Source organism: Octopus bimaculoides, chromosome 2 (genome assembly GCF_046866305.1).
Source record: "Octopus bimaculoides isolate indiv1 chromosome 2, ASM4686630v1, whole genome shotgun sequence".
Classification (NCBI taxonomy): Eukaryota; Metazoa; Mollusca; class Cephalopoda; order Octopoda; family Octopodidae; genus Octopus; species Octopus bimaculoides.
Window position 1 is genome coordinate 116,374,049 of NC_142929.1, and position 23,397 is coordinate 116,397,445.

The window sequence follows — 23,397 nt, forward strand, 5'->3', positions numbered from 1 at the left end:
TACTCAATTCCTGCCTGCATGGAAAGTAGATATGAAGCAATGATGATGGTGTGTGTGTGTATGTATATATACATCCAGAACCACACTAATAGTTTAGGAGTAAAATTTAGGGTTTCTTGGTTTCCTATGAATTAGTTTTGAAAAAACTTTTCCCAGCTGGTTTGCACACTATGGCAACACCATTGTTATGTTTTCATTATTTTGTGTAACATCCTTTTTTATTTCAGATTCTTCAGTTTTGGGGTGAACCACGCTAATAGCTTTTGAATGAAAATAGCCCATCTAGACATTTTTTTATCAGAAAATGAAGGGTAATGATACATATTAAGCATACACTGAGTATGTATTTAACAGAAAACCATGACATTATAACATTTATTGACATAATGAATTATTTATCCACATGAGTGCTATTTCAACAAATAACTTCAAAAACCCTATTAGTCATGGAATCTGTCAATTCCTTAATAGTAGCAGGTTGGACTGCATCTACTGCAGCTTTGATGGTTGCCCAGAAGACATCTTTTGATGTAAATTGGCGTTCATCAGCATAAACATCTTGTTTAATGTTGGACCAAACACTTTCGATAGGGTTGAGATCCAGAGATGCTGGCGACCACACCATCAACAGATGGATGAGGAAAGCTGTGTGAAGAAGTACCGCTCCCAAACAATAGAAGGAAACCCAGGAAGACATGGGATGAGGTGGTCAAGCATGAGCTTCAAACATTGGGCCTCACAGAGGCAATGACAAAAGACCAAGACCTCTGGAGGTATACTGTGACTGAGAAAACCCGGCAAATAAAGTGAGTCCACAGCTGTAGCCTACACCAGTGTCGCATAACCAGCCCACTCAAAAGTACCTTGGTTCTTAGGGTGACATACCATGCTTGAGGAAACCTATTGAGTCAAGTACATCAACATCAACAGCAATACCAAAATCAAACCAAATGGAAATTGTAGTTCTGACCCCCGTGCCGGTAGCATGTAGAAAGTACCATCTGAACATGGCTGATGCCAGTGCTGCTTTGACTGGCTTTCGTGCCGGTGACACATAAAAAGCACCCACTACACTCTCAGATTGGTTGGCATTAGGAAGGGCATCTAGCTGTAGAAACACTGCCAGATCAGATTGAAGCCTGGTGCAGCCTCTTGGCTTCAGAGACTCCAGTTGAACCATCCAACCCATGCCAGCATGGAAAACAGACGTTAAATGATGATGATGAGATCGCAGGCGTGGCTGTGTAGTAAGTTGCTTGCTTACCAACCACATGGTTCCAGCTTCAGTCCCACTGCGTGGCACTTTGGACAAGTGTCTTCTACTATAGCCTTGAGCCGACCAAAGCCTTGTGAGTGGATTTGGTAGAAGGAAACTGAAAGAAGCCCGCTGTATACATATATATATGTGAATTTGCATGTTTTAATATCGCTGTTTGAAACGTTTGTATGCTTGAATTGAATTTCTCTTAAATTTTAACATCTCTTCTCCATTTTTAACAAATTTGTTGAATTTTGTGGGATACCTTTCCAGAAATTCACATAACATACCATATACAAGTATTATTTTCATATTCACAAACTTTTGCCAGTAAGCTACCAGCAAAATATGAAGAATCAATATTAGAATTTTTTTTTTTTTTTTTAGAATCCTCCAAATTAAAGGACAAAATATAATTCAATCTTTTCACACATATATATGTGTGTGTGTATTTGTTTGTGTGTCTGTGTTTGTCTCCCCCACCCCCACTGTCGCTGGACAACTGATGTTGGTGTGTTTATGTCCCCGTAACTTAGCCGTTCAGTTAAAGAGACTGATAGAATAAGTACTAGCCTTACAAAGAATAAGTCTTGGGATCAATTTGTTCGACTAAAGGTCAAAGTCAAATAACTGAAACAAGTAAAACAGATAAGCACAGAAGTGGCTGTGTGGTAAGAAGCTTGCTGCCCAACCACATGGTTCTAGGTTCAGTCCCCCTGTGTGGCACCTTAGACAAGTATGTTCTACTATAGCTCTGAGGTGACCAAAGCCTTGTGAGTAGATTTGGTAGACAGAAACTGGAAGAAGCTTGTCATCATTGTCATCATCATTTAACGTCCATTGTCCAAGCTGGTATGGGTTGGATGGTTTGACCAGGGCTGGTAAGCTGAGGAGCTGCCCAAACTTCAATCTGATTTAGCATGGTTTCTACAGCTGGATGCCCTTCCTATCGCCAAGCACTCAAAGAGTGTAATGGGTGCTTTTACATGCTATCGGCATGAGTGCCAGTTGTGTGACACCAGTATCTGCCACAACTATGATTTCACATGGCTTGATGGGTTTTCTTCTCAAGCACAGCATAATGCCAAAGGTCTTGATCATTTGTCATTGCTTCCATGAGGCAATTCGAAAGGAACTTTTTACGTGCTGCCAGTATGGCTGCTAGTTATGTGACACTAGCATCAGCCACATTGTCTCTGTGAGGTAGAGTTAACCTAGCGAAAACCAAAGTCTTAGTAAGTAGGGAAGCAGACAATTCACAAATACCTTCAGGTAGATGACCCTGCTTGATCTGTAGAATAGGTGTAGCATCCTAGGATGAGTGAAAGATAAGAGATGTTACAGTATGACTGAAAGCTTAGGGAGGGGAAATGGCAAAGGCAGTAGCAAAATATCTTCATGTAATACAACATAGACATTTAAATGGGTAGGGTTTTTCTAAGGATGTGGGTAGTAGTTGTCAGCATAATCTTTTGGATTTCTCCTGGGATCTTATCTAGATGTTTCTGACATCCATTTTTGGTTTGGCTTGGTTTCTATGGCCGGATGTCCTTTCTAACACCAACTACTCCAAGAGTGTAAAGGGTGCTTTTAACATGCTTTTATGTGCCACTGGCATGGGTGCCAGTCGTGTGATACCAGCATTAGCCATGATTACAATTTCACTTGCCTTGACGAGTCTTCTCAAGCACAGCATACTGCCAAAGGTCTTGGTCACTTGTCATCACCTCCATGAGGCCCAACATTCAAAGGTTATGCTTCACCACTTTACCCTATATCTTCCTGGATCTACCTCTTCCACAGGTTCCATCCACAGTTAGAGATTGGCACTTCTTTACACCACTGTCTTCATCCATATGCATCACATAGCCATACCAACACAGTCATGTTTCTTGCACACTACATCTGATGCCTCTTATGCCCAACTTTTCTCTCAAGACACTTACACTGTCATACATGTACATTGGCAAAACACATCCAGCAAAGTATACTAGCTTCATTCCTTTCAAGTCTATGCATGTCGTCAGTGGTCACAGCCCACATTTCACTGCCATGTAGCATGGCTGTTCACAAACAAGCATCATACAATCTTTCACTCTGAGGGAGAAGCCCTTAGTTACCAACAGATGTAGCTCTCTGACCTTTTTCCAGCCTATTCTTATTTTAGCATCCACCTCCACTACTGACTTAGTCACCTAGATAACTATTTCTAGGTATTCCTCACTAGCATTTGGCGGAGTCTGTTTTCTATACATTTCTAGTGTTTATTATTCTTGTGCACCTACCACACACAAAGACTATTTTTTTACTTTTTAATAAACGTTTTGTTCATTCTAGACGCAGGTATAGCTGTGTGGTAAGAAGCTTGCTTCCCAATCACATTGGCTCTGGGTTCAGCCCCACTGCATGGAACCTTGGGCAAGTGTGTTCTACTATAGCCAAGAGTCAATCAAAGCCTTGTGAGTGGATTTGGTAGACGGAAACTGAAAGCAGGCCATCGTATATGTTTGTTTGTGTGTTTGTGTTTGTCTCCCATCACCGCTTCACAATCAGTGTTGTTATATTTACGTTCCCGTACCCTAGCGGATCGGCTAAAGAGATCGATAAAATATGTACTCGGCTTTAAAAAAAGTACTGGGATCGATTCATTCGATTAAAAATTCTTCAAGGTGGTGTCCCAGCATGGCCGCTGACTAATGACTGAAACAAGTAAAATAAAATAATTAATACTTGGGATCCGCTACAGAAAAATAAAGACAATCTAAAATTAAGCGTGATAGTAGCGTACAAGTATATGATAGTGGTTAGGTAAAAACTGTGGGTAATTCGGGACTAAGAGCACCGTGTGGTATGAAATGGAATGGTTCGTGTATGAAGTATTCAAGAGAATTATGTAGAGTTATCTCCCCTATTTTGCTTGGCTGCCATTCTCACCCGGTATATTCAAAGCGACCAAAAATTGTACGCAATATAGGAAATACCATTAAATATATATAACAACACTTGTGTGTTTAGTTTCCCCCTCCCTCGTTGAATTAGGTTAATTATTTTCTTAAATCATTTATATGTAGCAATTGTACATACTTCTTATATTATTACTTCCTATTAAATATACTCCCTTCACCATCGACAGCCTTGACAAACACCATTAATATAGAAGAAATATACAGGTAAGTAAACTCGGTTAACTTTGTTACCAGCTTTGGTTGATTTGTTGATAAACAACGATAAAATATTTTGCTAACTTAGCTGTTGTCATATTTCCTTATTTGATGTCATTAACAATTTTGTTCGCAATCAATAGTGAAACTTGGTTGGTTCTAGGGTTTCAAAACGAAGAAATGTGAAGTGTGTTGTTGGTAAGAAACACTTTTTGCCTATGTACACCGACTATAATTTCCTCTGATTCTCGTGGTTTTCTCTACATGTAACTACTCATAAGATAAATCGATTGGAGTGTACAGTTTTTGTTTATTTCTATTTTCTCTCTTTATTACATATTTATATATCGGTTAACTCCATTCAAGTCCGTTCACCATCGGCTTCAGGTGGTTGTCATCTATTTTGTTAATATATATATTTTTTTATATTTTCAAAATTTTCTTTCGTTTTAACCCGGATAAACGTCAAACTTGATCATATGGGATCATAATTATTAGTTAATTGCCGTAATTTTTTTTATTTACTTTTCGCGCACCGTGTTCAGCTCTATGTATTTGTGGTCAGTCACACGCACACAAATACACACGTACACCCATTATGTCTGTCTGTCTGTCTGTCTCTCTCTCTCTCTGTATATATATATATATATATTTATATAATACTTTGTATCTGTCTGCCCAATGCATTCTCAAACGGCTCAACCAAATCAAATTAAATGGCAAAATTAGTTAAAAGAACTTCCCTGATCCAATCACGCTCTCTCTGTCTCTTTCGCTTTTACGCCGACTTCAAAAGATCCCCTTTCCCCCTCACTCCACATATGTAAAAAAAATTTAAAAATTTTACGGAAAGCAACGGTCTTCTTCAGAAACATAGACAAATACACGTGCTTTAAGAAGTCATATACACTGTGCTAAAATTGAAAGATCACCCTTTGGCATTGGTTCCGTATTACATCCCAAAACTCCAAGAATGAAAGTGAAAGCTTCGATGGAGTGGTCGGCTTCACCCTTCGCCGTCTCACCGCAAAGCTGTGCTTACAATCGGTCTCTAGCATATTGGAGTAGGAATTTTACCCCATTCAGCTAGGAGTGGGCACCAAATTGGGACCCACTCGGTTCCGCTCTGTTCGCACTGGGCATTATTGACATCACCAAGATGGAGGTCTAGCTTGACCTCAATGTCTGGTATTTTGATGATGCTTGTTTCGGGGGGACCTCCGGACAGGGTTCTCGCCATTGCAAACATGATGGTTGGGGAGCTTGACCGCTGGGGTCTGCAAGTAAACAGCTCCAAATGTGAACTCTGGATCCTCAACCAACATCAACCAACTTTTGACCTTTTTGCAGAGTTCTTCCCTTCCATTGCAGTCCCTCCCTCATCAGCTTGGTGCTCTCTAGGTGCCCCAAACACTGACCTTGCCTTTGAGTCCATCTTCCAGTTGAAGGTGGCTGCCCTTGAGCAATTGCTGAAAAATATTGAAGCTATTGAACCCCATCAAATTTTTTTCATATTTAGGAATTATCTCTTGATCCCTAAGCTTCAATATTTGCTCAGAGTTAGCTCATCTTACCGATTCGAATCGTGCATCCAACACTTCAACAGCTTAATCTTTGAATTGTTTTGGTTTGTTTCTTTTCTTTTTTCTCTTTTGTTTTCTTTTTAAGTTTTTCAATCATTTTCTCTGTTTTGCCCAATTTTCTAATTTAATTTTGTAAAACAGTATATTATATTCAAATATGAAAATTGTCTTTTCATAAAATGTCCTATAATTGAGTGCAAATATTCTCTCACTCCTTCACTCTCTCCTCTCCTTTCTGTTCAACAATATGTTAGACATATTTGTATTTTGTTTCACTTTTATATTGTTTTACTTTTAATAGTTTCACTATGTGTGTGTATATATATATATATATATATATATATATATACACACATACATACATGCATGTATATATGTATGTTTGTATGTATGTATGTGTGTATGTATATGTAGCGGGTTGGATGTGATACGCCATATCAATTCGATATGATGTAGCCCACTACTAAATGTAGCATGTAGATGTAACACTTAAAGGTTCTCGCATTGGAATAACCAGTAAACATCGAAGAATCAACACCAAGAAGAAAGAAATATCATTTACATATATTATTCGTTTGCCTGACATGTTGTTAAAGAGGCACTAGCAATTCTAGTGATAGTAACAACAAGGATGGCTCGCTGGTTAGTAGTTGATAGTGTAGAAAAAGGTTGTCTGTCAGTAGAGAGTGAAAGAGACTTGCAGCTAAAGTTGACAAGTTTGAAACCGAATGTATCTGCACTAGCTGCATTGCACCAGATACGTGGTACTCATTAAAAAGTTGTTTTCTTTTCCTTTATAATACAATCATTAATTATTTTTGCATCAGTAGTTCTGATCAATGGTTCAAAATGGGGAAAATAAAACTCAGTGTGAAGGAAAATGCAAGTTTACCAAAGTTAATCTGGCTGCATAATATAGAACTAACGTTAGAATTTTATTCACATTAATGACAAAACTAAACCCACAATAAGGGATTTGTAAACTATGTATATTTAAGTCCAAACTGGGCAACGAGTCTACTATATAGTGTGTGTGTGTCAAATGATAGAAGGGGGATTCACTTGAGGACTTAGTGTTGGTGAGGGTTGTGTCAGAGTTTTTTTTTTTTTACACAGGTGGATGATGGAGCATTTTTGGGTTGATAGGAAGGTGATGTTGCAATTTGGTGCAAAAAGTTTGGGAAACACTGCTCTGTACCCTCATGCTAACTCAATCTAGCCTCTCTTACTGTTCTACCTTTCCTATGCCCCACCCCAAACATCTCATCACTACCATCTTTATTTCTCTTTCTGAGAAATAAAGATGGCAATGATGAGCAGCTATGTATCTCTTCTATAGAAAGAAACTTGTTCTTGCCTTCCTTCATACTCTAACCTTTCATCATCAAGCATAAGGATGCCTCTCTCTCTACTAATGAGGATCTTAGTCTTGCAAGCTATATGGTGACCTCATTAGTGCTGGTATCACAAAAAAAAGCACTTAGTACACTCTGTCAAATGGTTGGTGTTAGGAAGGGCATCCAGCCATAGAGCCCATGCCAAAGCAGACATTGTCAGATCCTATCAAACAGTCCAAACCATGCTAGCATGGTAGATTAATGTTAAAAGACGATGATGATGATCCTTTACTTTGGAGATTAAGGTCTACCACACTGTTAGTTTTTTTTTATGTATGTAACAAAGCTTGCTTTAACATTGTAAAATGTGAGTAGCTCTCTTTTCATCATGGTTTAGAAATCACCTCAGCTGGGAACTATGCCTGTCAATTAAATGCTTTCATGTTCATTTAAGATATGTGGCAGAAAAGTTTGATTAACAAAATGCTTTCTCAGTCTTTTAGATTTGCTGTCAAAGGAAAGATGGCAACATTGAAGGCATACACCATCAGCCAGGGCCTGACAACTTCTAAAGTCACTGAGAGGAAGGTATGACATACATTACAGTAGTCTCGTTAATGATCGTTTACTTTTTTATTTTTCTTTATTTTATATTTGTCATTTATGCCAATATATGTTGAATGACTGACATTATTCTTGATGAAGTAGTTACTTTACAATGAACAGCAACTTCTAAACAATAACTTCTACACAGTGAACTTGTAATTATTTCAGTTTCAGCTGCTCTGTTTGAGGTCAGTCATTCTGTATAAACTGTCTAGTTTAAGAAATCCAGCACTTTAACCACTCCAGTTTTGTGCAGAAGAAATTGGTGAAAGCATAAAATCCTCTTAGATAGTCTTCCATTTTAAAATGACATCATGCAATGTTGAACATCATCATCATCATCATCATCATCATTTAACGTCCGCCTTCCATGCTAGCATGGGTTTGGACGATTTAACTGAGGACTGGTGAAACCGGATGGCAACACCAGGCTCCAATCTAATTTGGCAGAGTTTCTACAGCTGGATGCCCTTCCTAACGCCAACCACTCAGAGAGTGTAGTGGGTGCTTTTACGTGTCACCCGCACGAAAACGGCCACACTCGAAATGGTGTCTTTTATGTGCCACCCGCACAAGAGCCAGTCCAGGGGCACCGGCAACGATCTCGCTCGAAAAACCTCATGTGTCACTCACACAAGAGCCAGTCCATGGGCACTGGCAACGATCTCGCACGAAAGATATCATGTGTCGCCCGCACATGAGCCAGTCCAGGGGCACTGGCAACGATCCCGTTCGAAAGATTTCATGTGTCGCCTGCACATGAGCCAGTCCGGGGGCACTGGCAAACGATCCCGCTCGAAAAAGTCTCATGTGTCGCCCGCACACGAGCCAGCCCGAGGGCACCGGCAACGACCTCGCTCGAAAAACCTCATGTGTCACCCGCAAGCCGGCCCAGGGGCACCAGCAACGATCTCGCTTGAAAGATTTCATGTGTCGCCCGCACATGAGCCAGTCCAGGGGCACTGGCATCGATCCCGCTCGAAAGATTTCATGTGTCTCCCGCACATGAGCCAGTCTATGGGCACTGGCAACGATCCCGCTCAAAACATTTCATGTGTCACCCGCACAAGAGCCAGTCCAGGGGCACTGGCAACGGTCTCGCTCGAAAGATTTCATGTGTCGCCCGCACATGAGCCAGTCCAGGGGCACTGGCAACGATCCCGCTCGAAACATTTCATGTGTCACCCGCACAAGGGCCAGTCCAGAACATTTGTTAAATAATATTATCTTGTCTTTTGCAAAACTGCTACATGTTATCAGTTAGTGTAACTCTGAGTTATCAGTTGAAACAACAGTGTTATGCATTATCAACTCATAGAATATAAGGTTAAATTAAATTATGTAGCAATATGTCTGAAGTTAAATACTTAGAGGAGCATTCTGCATATTAAATACAAATGTGGTACGAACTCATGATATGTTATATAGTGAGTTGGAAAGTTTTGATCTACTGAAAGTTTTTGTTAACAAAAATTCTCTTGGGAAGTGAAGGAAAACTTAAGGAAAATAACTTCAATAAGATCAGCTTTTGGACAATACAGAATTAGGATGAACCAGTTCTACTCCCATATACATGTATCATCCAAATATTTTTCAATCAGCTGATTTTATTGAATTTATCTCCCTTGTTTGATTTTAGATTTCTAGTATACCACCCCCAGAAAGAGTTTTTGTCTCCTAATTACCTAGATAATTTCAACTGATCAAAGTCATTCAAGTATATTACATATGTGAGCCTCTTCCATTTATAATTTATACAAATTTATTTATTTTAAAACAAACGTTAACTCATTTCTCCAAATGTACCAATCAGGAAAATGTTGTTCAGCTGCGAGAACTGTTGAAAAAGAAATCTGTGATAGAAGAGCTAGATAGTAAGCCAAAGTACTGGAATGAGATCCTGAAGGTATATATCACCTATTATTACAGTTTCACTCTTAGCTCATTGAAAGAGGCATGAGGCAGCGTGTGTGTGTGTGTGTGTTTCTCAATGATATATTATGGAATAATGTTTGATCCAACACTTCTTCAGACAGTTATTCTTGTTTGACAACAGTTGAGTCATTTTGTTGAATCATACCTCACAGTTATTTCAGTAAATATTTTTTATGAAGTGTTGTATTACACATCTTTTAGCAATTATGTTATATGATATGTTTATTTTAACCCATGTCCTCCTATCTTTTGTTTTACAGCCTCTTTTTGCTGTAGCTATCTTCTAGTACTTCATTATAATTCTGTGGAGGCTTTGTTGAAAATTAGCTCAGTTGAAGATGAGATACTTATCTCTGAGATTTGAGGAAACCTAGTGATTGTCTGTGTTGACAACAATTAATTAATTGGCAAGTTTAATAAGTTCATTTACCAAAGGCTCTAACGTGTTGGCCCTTCTTCTTTGTCTCAGGAGGAAGAAAGGAGAAAACGGTGGTGTTGAGACTTTGGCTGTGGGGTCAATACACTTATTTTTACTTACCTCACTTTCAAGCAAAAGTACTAATTATTACTCTGCTGATGGTTGTTGGTGGTTACAAAAACACATACTCTATGTTTGGCTTCTACAACAAGTATAAGTGCTGGTTGTTTGGTTTCTTTAAAATCTATAAGCTTTAGTAGATTACTTTCATCTGTGACTCTTGGCAAATATATTTGCCTGTTATTTATAGTATGTTTGTTGATGGTCTCGGCAAACATACTATAAATGTGTACTTTGAAATCAATCAAGAAACAACTGTTATGCTGAGGAACTTTTTTGTACAATTATATAAAAATTGTATCCAGTAATTCAAATACTATAACACAATCATAGTACAACATGCTTGCCTTCATCCATGCATTGGTGGCTTTCTGAGACCAATGAGGTCAATGTAGTTTCATGTTTTTTTCTTGAATCAATAACTGCAGGAAAAATATGAGCAAGGAGGGATTTCTAGAAGGATGACTTTCGGTGTGAGGTGAAGGGTTTGATATAGCATATATTGTGTATAACATTATTTCATGTCACTAAGTGTTTCTACAGTTTTATCCATCTATGTTCTTTCTCTTATAGAATGTCATACAATATGTCTATATTGAGAGTGATTCTATCAGGAAATCAAGGGCCTCAGCATCTAGTCAAGTGACCTCAAACAAGAAACGAGAGACTGCTTCTCTCTTCAAATTTGTCGTCAATACTGCTAATAAGCGTAAGTTATTTTCATAATTGTTGTTGTTGGTGGTGGTGGTAATGGCAGCAGCGTATTGGTTTTGGTGTTGGTGGTGGCAGTGGTGTGGTTATAGCTGTCATGTATATGTCATTAAGATCAGTACAAGTGGACATGTCAAATTGATATTACTGGAGGTTGAAATAACATATTGTAGAAACAGAAATTTTCTATATGAGGGATAACCACTTTGAAGTACTTTCCACTGGTAAACTAACATTATTGTTAGTCTCTGGAAGATTTTGTTGTCTTGAGAATTTTTTTTCCCTCTCTGTTGTTATTGGCCAGTGTTGTGCTTTAAGTGATTAAAATTTTGAAGGGATTTTACTGATGCTTATTGTGGTGAACTATGTTGATATAGAAACAAATTTCTTGTTAGACTATATCATTATATATTGGTATTTTGAGTGAATGTCTAACTGTGAAAACAATATTATTAAACAAATTTTGATAACTATTCAACCCATGCTGGAAGAGATTTTACCTCTTGGACATACTTAAACAGGTTAGACTGCAAATATGTCCTGCCTAGATTGCCCCCCCCCCCCCTCCCTGAACACCCTGTGACTGCCACTTGCTATTCTGTATAAAATGACATGTCACATTCTGCATCATATATGCCCTCACTGCCACACTATACTTCACTCAGCATGCTCCATCTTGCATATGTGCCTGACACACCCAAATACACCTCACATGTCCTTACTATTATATCTACTCCACATAATCAAATACTCTGTAATATTGTATATAACTTGGCTCTAGAAACAGTTGGTGGGCAAGAGACACTTAGTTTACTTCCATACCTTATACATGAACTCCAGCAGAATTGAGTAAAATTAGTCATCAGTAATTGTGACTGGTGGCAAAAGCATGTGAATGAGAAACTAAACTCTCGGTTGTATTCCTCAATGAATTCAACTTAAAAAAAAAAATGGTTTTAAATTGTTTTTCTTGAAGTTCTGAATTTGTTGTTTTTCAGGTGGTTGTTTATTGAAATGTGAAACAATTGTGAAACATATCAGCCATGTATTGAAAGAGGACTTCTTAAGAGAATCATTTGGTCTTATTTACAGCAGTCTACTACTGAAGGACATATTGTCAATACGTAAATACATCAATGACATAAACCACATTTCCCCAAATTTGTGGCCTGGTAAGTTTTACCTGGTATACTTCTTTCTTTAATATTGATTACTAACATAGGCAAAATGCCCACGTTAAGTCATTGATATTAACTGGACACACACACACACACACACACACACACACACACACACACACGCACGCACGCACACACACACACACACACACACACACACACACACGTGCATATATATACATAAATACACATACATCATTGTTTTCATGTCTGCTTTTCCATGCTTGCATGGGTTAGATGGAACTTATTGAAGTAGATTTTCTATGGTTGGATACTCTTCCTGTTATCAACCCTCATCTGTTTGCAAGCATTATAATATTTCCCCATGGCCAGACATGTTTTTGCAGGGTATTGAAAATGAATGATATTGTTTGTATGACAATAACAGTCATTTATAACTATCATGAAGGCCACGACAAAGAGACACAAGCATACAAATACATATATATATATATGAGAGATTTCTTTCAATTTTCGTCTACCAAATCCACTCACAAGGCTTTGATTGACACAGGGCTAGGCTAGAAAACACTTGCCAAAGATGCCATGCACTGGAACTGAACCTGAAACCCTGTGGCTGGGAAGTGAATTTCTTAAGCGCGCGCACACACACACACACACAATCATCATCATCATCATCATCATCATCATCATCATCATCATCATCATCATCCAAGGTGAGCTGGCAGAATCATTAGCATACTGGGCAAAATGCTTAGTGGTATTTCACCTGCCACTACGTTCTGAGTTCAAATTCTGCCGAGGTTGACTTTGCCTTTAATCCATTCAGGGTCAATAAATTAAGAATGAGTGAAACACTGAGGTCGATGTAATCCACTATCTCCCGCCTCCAAATTTCAGGCCTTGTCCCTATAGTAGAAAGGATTATTATTGTCCAAGATATCACACAGTAGATTCAAAGCCAAAACCACAACATTTCAAAGCTAACTTCATTAGCCACACAGTCATTTATTAAGTCTTATCCTTCTTTTTCAGATCTTCTCTCCATTTACTGTGATATATTCCAGTCGGACAACAATAGCCTGAATAATTTGTTAGTGACAAGACTTATCTATGCATTAATGCAGGCTGTCTCTTTACAGACTGAGCTACCAACAGATGAACTTCTTCACTTTTACTTGAATTTCTTCAAAACACCAAGGTACACCAATCTGCACGTTTTAATTCTTACTCCTTTTGTTGTTTTTTTTTTTTTCATATTTGCTCTCTTATATTTTTAATCATTACGATAGAATGCTGTTTTATCTTTATATGCAACAGTATTGCGTCAACATCATCACTAGTTGCAGCTTCACCACCACCATCATCATCTGCAGTCCCATGTTCTGCACGTTACCAGCAACACTCCCTGCCATTCACTACTCTTCTACCATTCTTTTAAATGTAGGGTTGATACTAGACTATCTGTGACCCGTTGGGTCACCAATAGTTCAAGGTACCTGAAAAAACCACGTAGCTCAGGAATCTGTGGTCCAATTTACACAAAACTTGTGTTATTCCGCTTGTATTCACATTTCGATGGTACCTTACTTTCAAAGCATTTTTCCCATTATATGCTGGTTTCGCTATTTATAAAAGTACCTGAAAAAACTGCGTATATCGGTAACCCATGGTCCGATTTACATGAAACTTGTTATATACTATTTGTATTCACACGAACATCCAATTCATGAGGTCTCCTGCTTTTGTCTCTTTCCCTCTGTTTCGCCAGACACTAAGCTCTCTGAGTGTCTGATTCCTGATTTCTCCTGTTTCTATCTTTTTCCCTCTGTTCTGCCAGATGCTCAGCCCTTGCTTTATCAGTCTCATCGATTCTTCTATTTGCATGCCTGTCCCGATCTTGGGTAAATATTTCGTAAAGGACCCGTTTGTACTTCGGTATGAAATAATTTTTTCCACAGGTTTTTTTCAAATGCATTCAACATATCTCACCACCAAACCCACTGCAAGCCACTTTCTTCCAGCAAAGAAAGAGAGTAGGGGTGGTGGAGACCTTGGAGTTTCCCAGGAAACTCCGAGGACCCCACCAACAGAGTTTTGCTTTGCGGGTTTTTTTTTACTTTTCCAGGTTATTTCATATGCTTTCAATGAATGTGACATCAAAATCATGCGTAAACGGCTCCTTTCCTCAGAAAAAGGAAAGATTTGGCTGCTGTTTCTAGCACGCCCTGCTACCACATAACAGGTATTTGCGATAATGCTAGGTTCTTTATGACAAATAGCTTTTACTTGGTAGTAGCATGTGCTAGAAATAGCTACCAAATCTTTCGTTTTCTGGGAAAAGGAGCCATTTATGTGTGATTTTGATCTCATAGTCATTTTTGCTGGTGAGATGTAGGTAGTGAATGCAGTGGATGTGTGCAGGTTAGAAAGGAATGAAGCAAGTATGATCTGCCAAATATGTAATGTTAATGTCCATGAGTGACATATCACAAATGAGCCAAGGGTATATGAATAACTTGTAGTATGCACAAGATATAGCTACATGGTATGAATATGTAATGTATATGGATAATGAAAGGTGAGTAAAAAAAAATGCTAGAAAATTTGTGTGGAAGGAACTTGTGGAAAATTAAAGAAAATGTCAACCAAAGTGGTGAAAACTGATCTCAGGAAGTTGAACCTCCCAAAGGAAATGATGAAAGAACACTACAGTTGGCAGAACGCTGTGTTGAAGATCTGACTAACCTATGCAGGCATGAAAAACAATAAAAATTATGATGATGATTGTATGTATACATATCCTTAAGCTGGGTTTAAACAGAGAACTATTATTTATTTTATATGTACAGTTTCTTCATTCTAAACCATTATTGGATTATACTGCTGCATCATCATCATCATCATTATTTAACATCCGTTTTGCATGCTGGCATGGATTGAATGGTTTGACAGGAGCTGAGCTCTGAAGAGCTGGATTATTATATGTTAAAATATTGGAATATCTAAACTTGTAAAAGACAAGCTCACTTGTTTTCATATTTCAGCAATAAGAAGGCAAATATGAAAGTGCTTGAATACATATTGCTGTCAGCAAATCTTTTTGTGCAACAATCAGCTATAAATAACCAACACCAGATGTGTCTGTTAGGCGAGTCAGCAATACAACTTCTGCTCAACTTCTGGAGTCAACAAAACCAGCTACAAGTAATTGTTTTTTGGGGTTTTTTTTTCAATATATCACTAAATTGTTGTTTATATCTATTCTTTTACTGGCTTAAGCCATTAGACTGTGGATATGTTCATGCACCTTCTTCACTGGTTTAGTTTGTCATATCAGTCTCTTTACATATTTCAATCAGGTACTTATATTATTGACTGCCATGTTACTGGACATAAAGGGACACAACATAAACAAGGATACAGATGCATGTGTGTAAATATGTATAGTTGTTATGTATAGATATATATACATAGACGTGCATATAGATGTGCATAGTTGCATATTAGCAAGACATGATCCTTAACCCATCTTAAGTGTAGTTACTCCAAATGCAATCTGACCATAATAACAAACTCAGTCTATGCCAATATGGAAAAGCTGATGTACACACGCACGCACACACACACACACACACACACACACACACACACACACACACACACACACACACACAGAGTTTCTGTTTACCCAAACTCCACTCACAAAGTATTGTTTAACCAAAGGTTACAGTAAAAGTTATTTGTCCAAGGTGTCATGCAATGGGTTTGAAACCAGGACCTTCTTTTGAGAGCTATGTATATTCTTTTTTATAAGCAGCTGCTTATGTATGTATATTATTAACTTTATATAGTAACTTTATTTATTTTATCAGTTGAGTTAGTTGGTACCTTTCATTCTTGTATGACATCACTCCAAGTTCAATATGGAAAAGAGACTATTCAAATGGCAATGACAGTAATGCCTAAATATACTGCACTTAAGTATTTATGGCTGTACTTAATATCAATTTTATCCCTTATCTCTGTATTATAGTTAATGTTTGTTTGAAATGTGATCTGTTTTATTTTCATTTATTTACATTGCTTTTGTTTCTTTCAGCAACAAATTCTGGTGTTTCTGAGTTTCCAACTACGTATCCATAATCCATCTGGTGCCAGAACAGAAGAGGAGGGTGCTTTTGCAGCAGATTGGACTGTGTGGAAAGTGAGAAGACATCCATTTGTCATTGTTGGGAAGGTTAAGGGTGCAAAATTTAATTAGTTATAGAAAAGTCACCTATCATAGACGATAGTTCCATAATCACAAACACATATAGTCATCTACATACACACACTCACAATATATTCTTTCTTTGTTAATAGTTTAGTGTCATTTGAGGTAACATGTTTGCTCACACACACACACACACACACACACACACACACACACACACACACACACACACACACATTCATACATATCATTTTTTTGCTTATCACATGTTCTTCCCAGTGTTGTGTCCACATACACACATTTAGCTATCTATGCTCATACATACGTGATCTTGCATACTTATATGCCTCACATATACCAGTGTGCATATACATGAGTTATCATTGAAATAGAAGGGTAATGTATTTCATAAAACAGAGATCAGTAGAGATATGTTACTTTGGAAAGTTTGCATTTGTATGTATGACGAAAGAGGTTTACTCTGTATGTTGAGGGAAATTTAAACTACCAGAAGTGTCGGTAATGGAACATGAGACCACAGAATGTTATGGAACTTTTGAACACTAAAATACTGAAACCATTTAAGTTAACACAGATTAGTCTAGCCCTTCACTTTTCCATCTTATTCTGTTCTATATATGTTAAAACTAACAAACTATAAAAAGCAAAATCTAGTTATTCCTATCCTCCAGTGTGCATAGTGTGTGGAAAAGCTATGAATATGTCTCTTTTTCCTCTCAGACTATTATCTTTTTGAATTAATATAAATCTACAAATGATCTATTGCTAACCTAAAACATGACTTTACATCTAAGGAATCTATATCAATCATGAAGTGGAAATAATTCAGTTTCATGCTACCTACAATTCATTACCATTATCATCATATCATAATTGTTGTTATGATTAATGTCTATTTCTTTATTTTTTTCAAGTCTCAGCTGAAGAAAATGTATAAAATAGTTCATAATTACCTGGAGGAATGCAATTCTCGTCACACGTTGTCATCAAGGTCCGTATAATATATTTAATAAGTCAAATGATTAATACTTACAACCATCTGCTACATTAACTATATAGATTAAACTTTTTATAGAGATTTAGGCTGAAATCACACATTTAGTTAAGGAATATGTCCAACAACTAAAATAACATCTAGGAGTCATTCACTGACTGTAAACAGCTTTATCTCATAGCATGAGAGCCAAAATTGATTATCTGTATGAAAAAAATTTCAGTTATTTTGCTTTTACAAAGTTTCTATAATATTCAGTGTTGATTGCATTTATTTAAGTTTAAGTTTTGGGATTATGCAGTAATACCATGGCCTCTTCTATAGTCTATATCTAGCTGCAAAAACTGCTTCCTATTGTGAAACTTTTACTGTTGAACAATGATATTACAGAATTGCTGCCTCTCCTTATGATATTGAATTGTTATTTAGAAATATCTAGATCAGGAGTCTGCAAACTACACCAAACTTCCAGGTTCAAGTCAGTGTGTAGATCCTAAAGCTTGAGGGATCAATTCTAACCTTCTTTCTACTCTTTTCTTTTTCTTCTTTATTTTTGTCTTTTCTTCTTGCACTCTTTTATTTGTGTTTGTTCTTACTTCTCTCATTCAGCCCTTCATTTTTTTTACCATTTTCCTTCTGTTTTCTTTCTTTATATCTTCCTCATTTTTTCTGGCACTCTTTCTCAATTCTCTCTTGCTCTTCTTGCTTCCTAAATAACCTTTCCTCTACCATCAAATCTCTCTCACCACCACTACAAACCACCACCTTTTCTGTTTCTCTTCTTCAGTTCTCGTGACTCTGTTACAGTTTTGGGCAAGGATTTGGTACAGTTTGCTGCTGACCTTTATCACCAGGTATGTTGGTGACCTCCTAAAGTTGACTTATTTCTTTTCTTTTTTTTTCTGTTCCTTGTGCATATATGCAGTAATATATGTTTATATGTACAGGGGTTGCATTTGTGAAAAAACTGCTTGTTCATTTTGTTGAGTAAAAATGAAACTGGTCTCATTTACAGTTAAATACTTATCTGTGGGAAAGACATAAAACATAAACTATGATACATTCTCAAATCCTGCAAGCGGGATAATATGACTAATTTTTTGACATTTTCTTTTCTTAAATCAAATTTATTATTGCTTATTTGCTTTTGTTTCTACAGATGTTCTATATGACCAGTTCCTCTACTTCTACTCATGATTCTGAGTCAGAGATTGTTGCCAAGAAACAGCGTCTGGAATCTGGTTTATCAGAATTGAGAGAGAAAATTAGTTCTGTGGGAGCAAACAAGAAAGTTATTCCTTGGTAAGATACCAGTCGTTCAATCCTCTTTATCATTTTTCTTCTCATCATTATTGTTGCTACCATCATCTTTGTTGACCACTTCCAGTCACCAGATTATTCAAACCATTCATTGCTATGACAGTTAACTAACCTACTTCATACCACCATCACATAATCCTCTACTGTAAGTGCCATGCCACTTTGTTTATTTCTGGCTGTTATAACTACACCCTCCTCAAAAAACATATTTGCTCATAGCTGCTTGTTTCTCTGTAAGGTCATTGGGTGGAGCTTAACATGCCAGCCGCTCTTGGTCTTTGAGTGCTGAATTTCATCTTTTCCAAAATATCAGATTAGATGGCTGATTTTCCTTCACACATTGACTTGCAGATGTTTGAGCTGGACATCAAATGTTTCAGTTTTACTGGTATGGGATAACCTACAAAGGTCATGGGTACTGCTCCTCCTCTTCCTCTGACTAGCTTATAAAAATATCTCAAACTGGCAATAGTAAAGTTATTATAACTACACTGTTTTAGAATAGTTATTACTTTTATTACTATAGGTGCAGGTGTGGTAAGAAGCTTGCTTCCCAACCACATGGTTCTGGGTTCAGTCCCACTGCATAGCACCTTGGGCAAGTAAGTGTCTTCTACTATAGCCTTGGGCTGACCAAAGCCTTGTGAATGGATTTGGTAGAGGGAAACTGAAAGAAACCCATCATATATATATATATATATATATATATATATATATATATATATATATATATATAGGTAAGTAGAGTTAGCGGTTGGAATAATCATCTAAGGGATAAGACTTGAAGCTTTATCACTGTTAGTAAAGTTCCTTCACTTTTCTAGCACAACTTATTGCTTCCAGTTGTCTGTTATTAATTACAACCCTGCACTTTGTTACTGTATTTTGCTATTATGTACCCCATTCACCCTATTCCACTCATTTCTATTGCCATTTATGTTTTCAGGCTCCAGCTAATGCACTGCTTGTTAGAGAGGCATCCCTCAGATTTCCAAGATGGAGAGGCACAGCCCTTATTACAGGTCCTTTCACAGTTTCAGTCTGACGCTAAAAGGTAAGATAGAGTATATATATAAACTTACTAGATTAGTGTTGGCAGCAGTAATTACATGCACCTTGCAACACTGTATCAACACTAATAAAACTGTAGTTAGTAGCATCTAATGACAGTGTTATTACTGACAGCACTCTGTTAAACATTAATATATCTACGCTGTGTAACTTTTAACCATATTATGTACTATCCAATTATAACACCATACTAACTATAACGATAACCATACCACTACTAACAAATATTTCTTTTATTACCTGTACTGAATTACCACTGTATTACAACTACATGACTGCTGTGTTACCACAGTAACATTGCCAAGTTACCAAAATATGGTACAGTTATACTTTCATTTCATTATTCTCATTAGATGTATAAGATCAAGCTATAGCACTACAAACTATGCTGTACCCCTAAAAATCACACTACCATCATTTGCTACATTATATTATTATCAACTGCACTCTATCAGCACTAAACAAATTATATCACTATTAGACACACTGTGCCTCTACTAACTACACTATACTACTATACACAGACTAAACCATTAAACACACACAGTATCACCACTAACTACATTATATCACCACTAAATATACTATATCATCACTAGCCTTACTACATCACCGCTGACCACATTATGCCACCACTATACAAATATACTACACCACCATTAAACACTCTATACCACTGCTGCACATACTATATCATTACTAATCACACTATATAACTACTAATCACTAGTAACACCAATTTGATCTCTATCTACAATTAATGTGCCATTAATAACCATGGGAGTCTCTTCAAGGCCACTTGATCTACTAAAAACCATACCCTGCCATCATCAAAAAAGCAAAATACACTGAACATTAAAGTCCTAAAAATACAAAAAGATCATGATTAAATACTGTAGTACTGCTACTTCTTACATTACCATTGCATGACTGCTGCACAATGTGGTCTTAGTTTTATTCTAGAACATGTTGGACATCTTACATATCAGTTCAGTATTTGGAGTTGAATCTAAACAAATTCTTTCATTTATGCCTACTTGACTCAATATATGCTGAGATCTCCATCCACCTTTTGCACAGTTAGTAAAGGCGAGGTTCCTCTTTTAGAAGGTTGCTCCTCCCAGGAAGAACCGTTTCTAAAAGATCTTCATTAATTAGTTTCTTTAGCTTCATTATGATTAACAGTGTAATGTGTATTGGCAATGATCTCACTTCAAAATAACACAGCCTGATATTTTTGGGGGGAAGAATGTTAGCCTTAGATCCACTTAATTTCCCAAATTGTCCTGGAGCTTCAGTTTCATGAATTAATGTTGAACTATCAATGTTTGTCACATCAATACCATGCATAACATGTTTTTTTTTTTTGCAAGTTGCAGAATGAATTTAATGCAAGCATTATATTTTGGATCACCTGATAGAAGATATTTTTATTTTAATGCTTTTGCATGCTGTTTAAATGATTTAATGCCATTTTTGAGTCTCATTTGAATCATATCTGCATTCTATCCTTCAGTTTCAAGTGCCCAAAAGATATCTTGTTTCTTCTTGCTGTAGCAATTAAGCATTGCAGGCAAGCCTGTCATTTCTTCATCACTGACTAACTAATGATGTCACTATAGTTGTACATAGTTATTTATATTCAGAAGCTTTATTCAGCTGAATTACCTAGCTCTGACATTGAACAGGTAGCCACCTTAAATAGTCTTAATCAGTATGTAAAATGCATGCAATACTGCTACCATTTTAACATAACACTGACAGAGCAGTACATAATTGCCCCTCTGATTTATTGTCTTTCTAAGTGTCTATGCATGTTCTCTTCAATTTTCAATTATTTGAAGTCTTGCTATAAGGAATTAGTTGGTTTCTAAGAAAGATACAAAGTTCCATCTTTAGAATGTAGATAACAAAAACAATTTTACATTTTCAACTGAAGAAAAGGTTGTATTTTAGCTGGTTGATTTTTTTTTCTGAAAACCCTCGCTTTTCAAGTTTGTAACTTGGGTATTTAATCACAAACCCAAGTGCACCAGTTATTATGGGTTTAAATATGAAATAAATGAGTAATTTACATCCTATTGTGAACAACATTATGCATTGGCAACTTTCCGTCTTTACGGCCACCACAGTGGAATGGTATGTCAGTGTATGTGTTGACTGACATAATGAACGGCTGGAGGTGAAATTCTTGACAAAAAACCAATGAGGTGGCAGGTTCAAAGTACATAAAAATACACATTTACCGTTCAGTTATCAGATAATAATTATCGCAGCGGTTGCAAGGTATTTACAATTACATATTTACCCTTAAATTAACATTTAATTCTCCAGAAACAAGTATAAAGCAAGGAGGATTGTAGAAAACTGAAGGCAAGAGTCTCAAGAGAAGGGAGAAGAGACTTTCTCAAGATCAAAGGCATGCTGTAGCATGTCAAATGGAGTTTCAAGAGAGAAGGGAAATGAGAATTTCCCAAGATCAACAAATGCATGCTGCAGCACTTAATGCTGCATCATTACAACACTGTTTTAATGATTAGACAGCTGTCCAATAGAATAGCTCTCAGTGGATTTCCCCTATAGACTAGTCAAGCATCCAAATGTTTGTATCAGCCCTGGTACTGTGAATACATTTAGGATATTGTCTTGTATGAGAATTCTAACTGACACAGTTTTCTAAGTTTGACGTAATTTTCTTGGTTCACACTATCTTTATTCACAGCATCTTCATATATGTTTTTATCAATGCCTAGAAAGCATTCTTCATGTGAAACAGAAGAGATAGAGACCATTGATGCAGAGATCTTATTTGGGGAACTGTTTTGTGTGTGTGTGTCTCCAGCCAAACACCCATTTATCCATCTTTCTATCTAATCTAATCTATTTATTTAACTAATTGTTTGTCTATCTTGTTATCTTTCTGTCTAATTTTTTTTATTTAACTGCCTGTCCATCTTTCTAATTGTGTATTTTTCTGACTGTCTACTGCCCTGTATATTGAACTGTCAAGTAACTTGTCTATCTAACTATTTATCTATCTATCTCTCCTAATGTAAAGATGTGATGTCACAGAATTATTACTAAGCTGTCTCCAGATCTTGGCTTCTGTGTTGACAACAGAATATGCTGATATATGGACCAAAGTTTGGGATAATTGCCTCAAGTAAGTTTCCTTCTTTGACTACTTATGATAACTTGTATGAATATTTATGCTACCTTCTATGCATTTGATTTCATTTATGATACTTTCTATGACTATAATGCTTTCTATGACTATGATAATTTCTATGACAATAATGCTTTCTATGACTATAATGCTTTCTATGACTATGATGCTTTCTATGACTATGATAATTTCTATGACTATAATGCTTTCTATGACTATGATGATTTCTATGACTATAATACTTTCTATGGCTTTGCTGATGATACTTTGTTAAAGTATTTGTGATGCTATCTAGAATATCATTGGAACATCTAGGATTAGAAATTGTGTTTTGTGACTTC

The 23,397-nt window shown here is 36.8% G+C and overlaps 1 protein-coding gene across 3 annotated transcripts in view; it reads left to right on the plus strand.

Moving 5' to 3' along the window:
- The first annotated feature begins 4,164 nt into the window (after positions 1 to 4,164).
- LOC106881129 (serine-protein kinase ATM) overlaps positions 4,165 to 23,397 on the plus strand; it is an 88,459-nt gene continuing 69,226 nt past the window's right edge. The window contains exons 1-13 of one of the 3 annotated variants that reach the window (XM_014931398.3): positions 4,165 to 4,428; positions 7,835 to 7,927; positions 9,759 to 9,851; positions 10,992 to 11,127; positions 12,128 to 12,301; positions 13,304 to 13,469; positions 15,316 to 15,475; positions 16,371 to 16,475; positions 17,420 to 17,496; positions 18,287 to 18,353; positions 18,659 to 18,801; positions 19,766 to 19,873; positions 22,949 to 23,053. In XM_014931398.3, coding sequence (XP_014786884.2) covers positions 7,862 to 7,927; positions 9,759 to 9,851; positions 10,992 to 11,127; positions 12,128 to 12,301; positions 13,304 to 13,469; positions 15,316 to 15,475; positions 16,371 to 16,475; positions 17,420 to 17,496; positions 18,287 to 18,353; positions 18,659 to 18,801; positions 19,766 to 19,873; positions 22,949 to 23,053 — 1,400 coding nt within the window. In that variant the 5' untranslated portion in view covers positions 4,165 to 4,428; positions 7,835 to 7,861. Of the gene's footprint in view, positions 4,429 to 4,571; positions 4,618 to 7,834; positions 7,928 to 9,758; positions 9,852 to 10,991; positions 11,128 to 12,127; positions 12,302 to 13,303; positions 13,470 to 15,315; positions 15,476 to 16,370; positions 16,476 to 17,419; positions 17,497 to 18,286; positions 18,354 to 18,658; positions 18,802 to 19,765; positions 19,874 to 22,948; positions 23,054 to 23,397 lie in introns of those variants that run through there. The other 2 variants (XM_014931399.3, XM_089347528.1) reach the window with 2 other exon arrangements.